The 10,418-nt window shown below is 40.2% G+C and overlaps 1 protein-coding gene across 3 annotated transcripts; it reads left to right on the plus strand.

The window, feature by feature from the left end:
* Positions 1-194: 194 nt before the first annotated feature.
* Positions 195-8,549, plus strand: ikzf4 (IKAROS family zinc finger 4). Of its 3 annotated transcripts, XM_025059689.1 has the most exons (9): positions 3,451-3,746; positions 3,840-3,894; positions 3,975-4,079; positions 4,194-4,496; positions 4,717-4,884; positions 5,799-5,954; positions 6,052-6,183; positions 6,708-6,854; positions 7,095-8,549. In XM_025059689.1, exons 1-9 carry the CDS (start codon positions 3,735-3,737, stop codon positions 7,526-7,528), a joined length of 1,512 nt encoding a protein of 503 aa, XP_024915457.1. In that variant the 5' UTR covers positions 3,451-3,734; the 3' UTR covers positions 7,529-8,549. The 3 variants fall into 3 exon arrangements, with proteins under 3 accessions (XP_008317105.1, XP_024915457.1, XP_024915456.1); XM_008318883.3 differs by lacking the exon at positions 3,451-3,746 and adding an exon at positions 195-861 and having other exon boundaries at positions 6,708-8,549; XM_025059688.1 differs by having other exon boundaries at positions 3,456-3,746; positions 6,708-8,549.
* The last annotated feature ends 1,869 nt before the right edge of the window (positions 8,550-10,418 follow it).

The following is a 10,418-nucleotide window of genomic DNA, read 5'->3' on the forward strand; positions in this document are numbered from 1 at the left end:
TCAACAAAAAGCCCTCGAGCCCTTAGGGTCAATTGAGGTACTGCAGGGAGTTTGATTAGACAATTCTTGAACATTTTGTTTATTCAAATGGACTGTAAATTAGACATGGTGATTGGTTATACGTCAAGCTCACCGAACTGACTTGTTTTTTATTTTGGAACCTCTTTTTAGTTATAAACACTCGGCTTCCGACAATCAAATGTACCTAACTAAATTATTTTGATCACAGTTTTACATCAGTATTTCGGTGGCATTTTTATTTAAATTTGTTTTTATGCATATAATCATTATGGAGGCAACATTAATAAAGGTACGTTTAAAATGTTGTATTTCAAAAATGTCTTATGAAACGTGTTGATAATATTTTATTTATTTATTCTTTTTTTCCCATTATTTTAATTAATATTCTCGTTCTCAACCTTGTAAAACTCCACCATCACATTCTTGAACAGCAACCCCCGGAAAAGGCCCACGAATGTTGATTTGTCACACATACTGTATACAGTAGTTTATTGGTCGACTCTCGTCCTCCATGACAGATGTTGCTCAGAGGCTCCAGCCGCAGCCTGGTCTGACTTTTAGGGCTGACTTCCCAGAGATGTCACCACACTGGTGCCACCTGCTGTATCTGCAGCGCTGACACGCATCGATGCTCTCGACAATCAGCGCATCAGGAGCTCGCAGGCTCTGTGTCCCGGCATGGGCCCGGAAGTTGTTTGGGATTCCCAGGTAAAGAAAAAAAAATCCTGGAGATGCTGTCGTCGCCTGGGAAAACAAACAGCTCTCGGGAAACATAAGGAAGGACAGCGGTGATCGGTGGCCAGGTAAACGGGAGGCCGGTGGATTGCGCCGCGGCACTCGGTAAGCTCATTCGCGGCTTTTGGATGTGGAAGTACGGCGTGTGTGTGTGTTTTTAGAACGAGTTTAGTCAATGCCATTTGTCGTGCGGTCGGCTGCCATAGCAACGGCTCATGAGAAACACTGTAAAGGGCCAGTTTTCCAACCCACTGGATGTGGGCTGACAGCGGGGATGTTCATGCAGACTCTTTGCGCACACTGTCAACTCTTTGCAACACGTCGGCTGCTGTCTCGCCCGTGTCTCTCGTTCTCCGTGCACGCACGCAGGCGGGCGCGCGTGTATGTATGTATATGTGTGTATGTGTGCGTGCGCGCTGTGACTGGCGTGGAAATGGACACACGTCCACGGTGCAGGCGCGGACACATGAACGAGCGTGTCACTTATTTATAAATGCCTTACAACACGGTGGCTGAGATAAGGAGTGTCAGACTGACGCCGCTCTTCTGTGCCTGTTCTTTGAACCACCACCGTGGATCAGAGAGACAGAGACAGACACAGAGACAGCAGGAGCAGCAGGAGCCTGTTGCTCTCCCGACTCCTCCAATGACAGACCATGGTTCCCCCGCCGATGCCTTGTCTCCGCCTAAATCCACACAGTCTCCTCTGTCCACTGCTGTCATCCATTAGAGCTCCGCTCGTTAACATTATCCTCCAGTGATCACAATTTCATGGTCGTCCACCTTGAGGACGGAGCAGCATTTATTTTATAGTCGCTTTATCGAATAGTTTACTTTTTATTGTGTCGAATAATCCTCTGTTCCTCCTTTTTCTTCCTCAACTTTTCATCTACTTCACCATAAATTAATGTTAAGTGTCAGTTAAAAAATCATAAATGAATAAACGTATAGCGTACGACATTAATGTTTAAAAGTGGACTGACTGAAGGTAAAATTACGATATGTTCCATTTCTATTATTACAGTAAAAATATGACTGGTTTAATACCTGGTTGTAACTGGTGTTACTCCCAATACTGAGACCTCCAGCTGCAGTCAAAAGATTGGAAATTACCATAGTTACTTTAATTTGGACCTTCTGAATTGGTGTGAATGTGAGTGTGAATGATTGTTTGTGATGGACTGGTTAACTCTCCAGGCTGAGCTCTGCCTTAGTCCAAAACACCTGCTGATGTTGGCTCCAGCTCCAACTTAAGCAACAGAAAAAAGGAAAAAGGAAAAAAAAAATTCTAGAAAGTATTTCCCCCTTTTTGGGTCGTTTTAATGCGTGTACGTTTACATGAGCGTATTATTTCTTTTTACGGATTCACCTTGGTTTTCTGCACAAAATACTTTTACTTTTGTGTTTTAATTAATACCTGATCACTTTAGTACGTTTTCCCCAATGATTTGACGGACATGATGGAGATGAGGGCCGTTCCAGAGCATTCAACTTAACCACTAGGTGTTGTTACATCTTTAAATGTTGTACCTAAACTGTGTGTTTAGGTACAACACGATATTTGATTTCTTTAGCGTTAGTGTTCTTACGAGTATACACCCAGAAGGGTAAATAGTAGTGTTTCAGCTGGGTGAACACCGTAGTAGAAAAACTATGGAGTTCATCATCATAAAACAAACTATTTATCTGTTTGAATCATACAGAGCAACCATACATTATCCTACATTTTGATCCATGCAGTCAATATTGATGTTAAAAAAAATTTCTGCAAATTTCTTGTTAGAAAAAAAACATGGCTGTGGGATGTGTGAGAGGATGTGTGAGAGGACTGTCGTATTTCTGCCTCCTGTGTATATTATTGCTTGAATAACATATGAGTTTTGGCTGATGCTGTCCTGATAAATAGGGTGGGTGGTAAAAAAAAAACCAAAAGTTTGCCCAGGGCATCCATAGGAGCCAGCTCCACCACCGTGTATGCTTATAAATGAGACGTTACATAAGTTTGACTGGAGGTACTATAGGTGTATCTATGTAGAGTATCCGTGTTCCCAGGGTAATACTTTTTTAAAGAAACCTTTATGTAAAAAAATATCCAAGTTATGATTATCTTATCGATAATATGTATACATATGTGTAGACCTAAACAGAAATTTAGGTGAGCAAATATAACTTTTTATAAACTTAAAATTAAAAAAATAAATATTTTTATTGTAAAATATGATTTATCAAAACTAATGCATTTAACATAAAAAATAAATAAATTGAGCACTTGATGAAAATATCTATCGGCGCAAAACATTGCTTTTTAACATATTTGCTTTAAATAATACATACATATATGTTGTATGTTATATATGTTTAATATATAATTTTATTTCTAAAATGGGTTAAAGCACGTATTCATTCACTTTATTGTATAAATATACATACATATATGCACACATATATGTATACATAAATAAAATATTAATATATATATATAATTATATTTAAATATATATATAAAATAAAACTGATGACAAATCTACTTTTCTAACATAACATCTGATAAGGTAATTAATAAATTAAAACAATATTAAACAATATTAAATAGAGAAATAAGATACATGCGATAGATAGATATCTAAATTTAGATACCTGCACATCTGTTTGTCTAATATATGTATAAATATATATAAAGTATATATATACATACATGCGCTATGTCTTTACATCTTTTGTCTTTTAGTCTTTGTTTTGAACTTTAAAATGTTCTGCTCTGTGGTGTCAAAAGTGATGCAGCGGTCGAAAAAACTCCAACTCCTCCTACAATATTCTTGTGGCGTCACCCTCCTGTAAATGTCTTACCTCTTATATTCATGGTTCAGTTAGTCAGATACTGAAATAACAGAGAAGATCTCCAGTTCATTAAAATTAAATAATTACTAAAAACTTATTCTTTGATACTTGGACGTGACAAAACCTTTCCTTGTTTATTCATGGATAACATGGTTTGTATTTTCTTTATGGTTTGTATCACCATTATGTGAGGTTTTGCTATAGAAATGTGTGCTACAAAATGTCATGAAATTATCTTCCTCCAGGCAACTGATGAGAGAATGAATGCTGATGACTGCAATGGGCGCTCATATACACAAGGTACATTTGTATATATGACGGTAAAATCTCTATGGTGTTCTTAGCCTCCAGACATGATGTTTAATTTATTTATGTTTGAGGTAATGGAGGAGAGACATCAATGGAACAGGACTTTTATGGCCCAGTGCAGGGCCCTGCGAGATCACCCAACAGTCAGCAGTCATCACCACGCCGCTCTCTTAGTGGTCAGTTCCCATATCTTTATTGCACTGTGGCCATATTGTCTGGGTGGATATCTTCATTACACCTACTTAAGAAATTAAATGTATATATTTTTTCCCCCTCCTTTTGCTGTACAGCGAACTCCATCAAGGTTGAACTGTGCAGCGAAGATGAGTCACCGGGAGCTCAACAGCCAGAGAGCAGAGAAGCTGTGAAGGAAGACAGCAGGAAGGATGGTGGAGGAGACCCTATGGAAGAAGGGAACACACAGTTCACTGGAGCTCCCAGAGACAGAGTGACCATCTACAGTGAGATGGCCAGTCCGAACGCTGCTTCGCCAGGACCTATCCGTCTCCCCAACGGGAAGCTCCAGTGTGAGGTCTGTGGGATAGAATGCGTTGGACCCAACGTGCTGATGGTGCATAAACGTAGCCACACAGGTGAGGAAGAGTACACCAATAAACACATTCATATATACTTATATAAATATATATGTGTGAGTATATATATAGATATATATATGCGTGTGTATATACTGTATATGTATATACGTATATATGTGTATATACCGTATATATACACTACTGTCAGTCTAACAGTGAATTTAAAAGACACTGCCTTAAATATTGACCTTTAAAAAGCCACTTCCTGTGGTCTTAGGTGAGAGGCCATTCCATTGTAACCAGTGCGGAGCCTCTTTCACTCAGAAGGGAAACTTGCTGCGTCACATTAAGCTGCATTCAGGAGAAAAGCCTTTCAAATGTCCATCCTGTAACTATGCCTGTCGCCGCAGAGATGCTCTGGCTGGACATCTGCGCACACATGCAGGTAAACTGCAGTCTTTTACAGCGTTTTTTGTTCTAATGGATAAGGTTAAGCGAAATGTAAGATTTTAATAACTAGAACACCGTGTTAAGACACGTCTTTGTCAAGCGTTGTTCTATATTTTTGTCAAGCGTTGACTTGTGGTACCTTTTATTTGATCTCTGTACTTTATAATGTTTTTGGTTTATTAGAAGAAGGCCAGATGTAAACACATTCATTATTTGGAGCCGTCTGTAAAGCTCTAGAGTTGCTCTGGAGCAGACTGGGGCTGTATTTCATCCAGTGCTTAAGAAGCACAGAGGAAATGCTAAAAACTCAAGTTAAAGTTTGTATGTAAAATTTAAATAATGTGTCTATTCATTTTTTGATTCGTTTGTGTTTCTGTGAATATTGTTAAAGTTCAATGTGTGAAAGAGCTGGTGGTAGGTAGAGACGGAGGCTTGTTGTTAATGGTCCACTTCCCGTTCTGTGAAGCTCAGGGGAAATGGGTCTTTTTCACCAGAATCTAACTCTAAAACACATGTCAAAAATATGAGATCTACCTTGTTGTGAAAACAGGAAATCCTGTTGGTTTCTTATAATTTGTGAACGGATTGTGTGTCGAACAGGTGTTGACATGAAGAATAAGTACAGTAGGTCTGGGTGGATTTAAACAGATCACACTTGTTCATTTACAAAAAAAATAATCGAGGTGACTGGATGACAGTAAATTGACGTCAGCCGTTCGGGCGACTTACAGTAACGGAGCGTTGCGGTAAAGGGTTGGCTGCTTTTTTGTCATCACTGGCGAGAAACATTACCTAATTCTCTAGAATTAAATATCAATCGTAGAAATGCATGAGAAGAATTGATGAAAAAATATTTTTGGTGGAATTATTATGAGGTGAGATCCATCTACGATCTTCACTGTGTTGCAGCCTCTTCTCCAATGATGGGAAAACCGTTTAAGTGCAACTACTGTAGCCGCAGCTACAAACAACAAAGCACACTGGAGGAACATCTGGAATGCTGCCAAAATTATCTGAAGAGCCTGGACCATCAGGCCACAGTCAACAGGCAGTCGAAAACACAGGGTAACACAAACGCACCGATCTACAGCCAGTACATTGTTCAATATCCCGGCCACTGCTACTGAGTGTATACACCAATGACTGGGACTTTCCGCTGCAGGTGAAGAGTCGGCAAACATGGAGATAATAAGAAAACGTGTTCTGCAGCCGTCCAGTGAAAGAATCCAGTTTGTGGAGAGACTGGCCAATAGTATAACCAAACGCAAGAGGTCGACACCACAGAAGTTTCTGGGTAGGTGTTCATAGGTTACTAACCGACAGTCATCTTTTGGGCAACAGTTAATGGATCACTTCAACTGTTGAAATTTCTTCCGATTGTTGACAATTTATTTATTATTAATTTATTTTTAAAAGTGTTGGAGTTCAGGTTGAAGACGTCTGGTCGTATGTGTATAGATCTGGCACAATGAATCTCCAATGTCTCAATAGAAAAGTCAGGTCATACGTTTTCTAATAAAGGAGCACTTGATTTTTGAAAGTGAGTTCCACAGTTATTACTCCTGCCAATGATCGCCCCAATATATGCATATACATATATGTATATAAATATATAAATATATATTGTATATATATTATATATATTTAAAAACAGGGCAGTTAACCTAGCCATTTGGTTCGGCTAATACTTAGGGCTGCTTTGTTTCCATCAATATATACCATATATACAGTAAATATAAATGACTGGGTTCGTGTTTAAAGGGTCATGGGAGAGATTCTCTGACTTAATCATTGCTAAAACTGATGCTTCATTTTTAGGTGAAAAGCACATGCACCTTAACCCGCCTGAAGCACCTTATGAATTGTCCTCTGGATCTGAGAAAGATGGCGACCTCATGAGCTCTCAGCCGACAGGAGACTCTGCTGGGCTGCCCAGCTCGCGACTGCAAGGCACCAAGGGTAAAGGTGAGAATCACAAGTCACCTTTACTGTCTCAGCTCAGCCCTGCCTTTCTGTCAGACATCCGCATGGCCATGAGCTCCATCGGCAGCAACGTGACTCCTCAAGGCCCCCGGGCCCACGGCGGAGGTGGACTGGCGACGATGTCTCACGGGCTGGCTGGGCGGGAGGCAGGCGAAGGGCGTGTTGACCAACCCTCAGCTCACAGCCATACCACCTCACCCAACGGCTGCCCTGACTCCACAGACACGGAGAGCACAGCAGAGGAGCAGAGCACAAGGGCTACAGCCCCAACCAGTACCTCCAACAATCACCACCTCCACTACCAAACCCCAGCACTGCCCCGCAGCCTCCCCACCTCCAGTCCCAGCCAGGCCAAATACTTGGAGCCAGATTGGGAGAGGGCATGTGTGGTGCCCGCCCCGCCAGTGAAGAAGATCCTGAGTTCTCCCCTTTCTTCCAGAGAGACAGTGCAGGTGCTGGACAGGAACGGCAGACCAGTGCGCTCCTTCCCCTGCCACCACTGCTCCATCCTTTTCCTGGACCATGTCATGTTCACCATCCACATGGGCTGTCACGGCTTCCGCCAACCCTTCGAGTGCAACATCTGCGGCCACCTCAGTCAGGACCGCTACGAGTTCTCGTCTCACATCAGCCGCGGAGAGCACCAGGTGGGCTGAGGGAAGGTGGCCAACGGTCGGAGGAGGGGGAGGCGGCGGCTGCTTAATTAGGTTTGGGCTCATGTTTGTTCTGCACCAGATGAGTTGCTTTAAATCCCTACTGTTAGTAAATATAAAAAAAATCTGGTTTTATGTTAAGATTATTTATAAGGTCCTTAATAAAATACAAGTAAAAAATAAATAAATATTTTTTACCGCTCCATTAAAAGTTAAGTGGAGGCAAATTACGTTTTTCCAATTGATTTCCACTCCCAAATCATCAAATCATCTGAAGCCAAACTGGTAGTTTTGCTTCAAAAGTGCCTTCTTGGGGAATTACCTCTTAACTAAAAAACTAGGTAGGTTCCAAAAACCTTGACTAGCCATCTTTTCCTAAGAGATTTAGTCAGCACTTTTGATGTCATGCACACAGGGGTTTTAAGAAGAGCATGGCATGTAAAATTGAAAGAATAATAGTTGTAATGTTCAGTGTGCAGCGTGGTCTGTTGGCTCTGGTGCGTCACGTTACGCTTGAAATGCACTGAGAGCTTTGGGCTTGGAGGGATTTTGTCACAGACGAAGCTCAGTTATGGATTGCCTTAACTCCTACACTAGTTTAGTGATGTAGGAAAACATTGTTTACAGCTTGGTTTCACAGAGTGTGGGGTGACCTCAGAGGGGGGAGCACTTACCGCTGCACAGGGGGAAGATAATCAGGAGGGAAGTGACCTTGAAAACCTTCACCTTTGTAATTTAATGTGAAGTAGGATTTTTTTTGGATGTTTTATGGGAGCCTTAGAAAAAAACTGGTGCAGATCAGACCATGAGCCGTGAAGTGTACAATGAGAGCCTGACTGAGACGGTCCAGTGTGCTTTACCTACAGGACACACCAGGACAAAATTATTAGCTTCTCCTGGAAAAAAACTAGCTTTTGATTTACTTTTAAAATGTTTTTAATTTACCTCTCCTTGCTTTTTTTATTCAGAGCAAAACATTTTAACAAATCTTTTCTAAACTACTACTACCGTAATATAGGAAGTATACAGCATTTGAAACAGCATACAGAACACAAAACCAACAGCGGCGAAAACGTTTTCTTCATGTCCCCAACTGTGGTTGTTTAGGGGCACTTTGGATCAATTAGTATTTTTCTGAAATTCGACATCTTTAATTTCAGGTCCAATGATTATTGTATTAACACTGATAGTGCTGTTGTTTGACAGCAGGAAAATTACAGGAGCTGTAACCGGAGGTCCTTTTCTATGCCGTTCCACCCCGTGTGTGTGTGTGTTTTCTCCAGGTTTGCTGACAGTGAGTGGTTGCTGGTTTGAAACACTGTACTTTAACTGCTGGGATTGGCTGCAGCTGTTGTTGTTGCCCTGAAAAGGATAAGGCGATAGAGAATGGATGGATGTATAACTGGTATAACTGTGCTAAAGCTAATTTACAACAGATCAAATATTAAGAAGTTATTTAATAATTTTATTCTTGATATTTTTGGCTTTTTCCTGTGTGCTAAGTATATTAAAGTCAGTTAAATTATATTTTATATTTTAATCCATTGCTCTGTAAAAAAAAAGCACTTTAAAAGACCAAATGTTCTTGGGTTTGCTAATAACTTTGTCCTCACCTGTGTGTACCGCAGGACGGCACCTTTAGGTTCCCTGCTTATTTATGATCATCTCTGCCGATGCACTTTGACGGCTTTAGAAATTTCTTTACTTTGATTGTTCTACTGCACTGAAGACGAAAAAAAAAATCAGATACCTTTTGCAACGCCACTGTATTTGAACAGAGCCGTCCTTCTGCACATTCTCACAGCACTGTCGTCTGCTGCAGTGTGTGTCTGAAGGTTAAATCTGTCGAACCAGACACTCAACATTTTGTTGTGTCACTCGCCGCATTTGAGGCTGAGATTTTAAACTATTTCAGAACTGCAGTCATTTTACGACCTCTTTCGAAGCTTTCCAACATATCAGTTCCAAACTGTTCAGTTATGGCTTGTGGTTTCTCTGTTTCTCTAGTTCGTGTTGTTTGTTTCAGTCTTTGCTGTATTTAATCAGCTATATTCCAAATCTTATCCAGCAAATTCCTCAAGTCCATGGAAATGTTACCTCCTGCTTCTTTCTAGCACCCAAATACCTTATTGCTACAGTTATCTGTTAATGTTAAAGTTGGGAACATGAATGAGACCAAACTCAGTATTCTTACTTGTTATTGTGGGTTTGCGGCTTTACAGTTTACCTTAATTTTCCTTTAATCGCAAGCGAAATGTACTTGAAACTGTTTGAGAAAAACAATGCACTTGGTTTGATAAGTGGAGAGATGTGTGTGTGTGTGTGTGCGTGTGTGAGAGAGAGAAATAGAGCGAGAGAGTGGATCACAGCATGTGTGCTTGACATTGTTTTTTCCTGCTTCTACCTGAATTGTGAATTTATTTTTCAAACGTGAAGTAATTTCATGGAGTGAAACTGAGGCATGAGATTTTATTTGTTTTTCCTCGTGTGGATTTTTCAGTGTTCTAAAATATTTTGTGAATGGTGTGACATGACAAAAACACTTTACCTCAAAGTTAAAAGATGTTCAACTGCCTCATTATTTCAAAAATGTCACGTTGCTTTCACAGTCGTTCTTGCAGTTACAAACGCGTGCCCCTCGATATTCTCAAGACTTTTTACTGTCAATAAAGTTACATTTATTGTAAAACAGTCTCACCTATTGTTGGATCGTGCTGCATTTTTTCAAAGAAAGGAAATTCCATTTATATGGACTCATGCAATTAGAAAACCATACAGAGCAGTTTATTATACGTCAAAAGGCATATCGTACAAAGCAGGAAATCTGCTTTAAAAACAAAATCATATAAATCTATTTATATTTATTGTTGCATACATTTATTATTCACTTGAT

The sequence above is a fragment of the Cynoglossus semilaevis genome, chromosome 10 (assembly GCF_000523025.1).
Source record: "Cynoglossus semilaevis isolate Cse_v1.0 chromosome 10, Cse_v1.0, whole genome shotgun sequence".
Classification (NCBI taxonomy): domain Eukaryota; kingdom Metazoa; phylum Chordata; class Actinopteri; order Pleuronectiformes; family Cynoglossidae; genus Cynoglossus; species Cynoglossus semilaevis.

Bases quoted from the DNA above. Each gene is read 5' to 3' on its own strand.
- ikzf4 (XM_025059688.1), top strand. The intron at 4,497-4,716 runs GTGAGGAAGAGT...CTGTGGTCTTAG, and splicing joins GCATAAACGTAGCCACACAG to GTGAGAGGCCATTCCATTGT. The intron at 5,955-6,051 runs GTAACACAAACG...TTTCCGCTGCAG, and splicing joins CAGGCAGTCGAAAACACAGG to GTGAAGAGTCGGCAAACATG.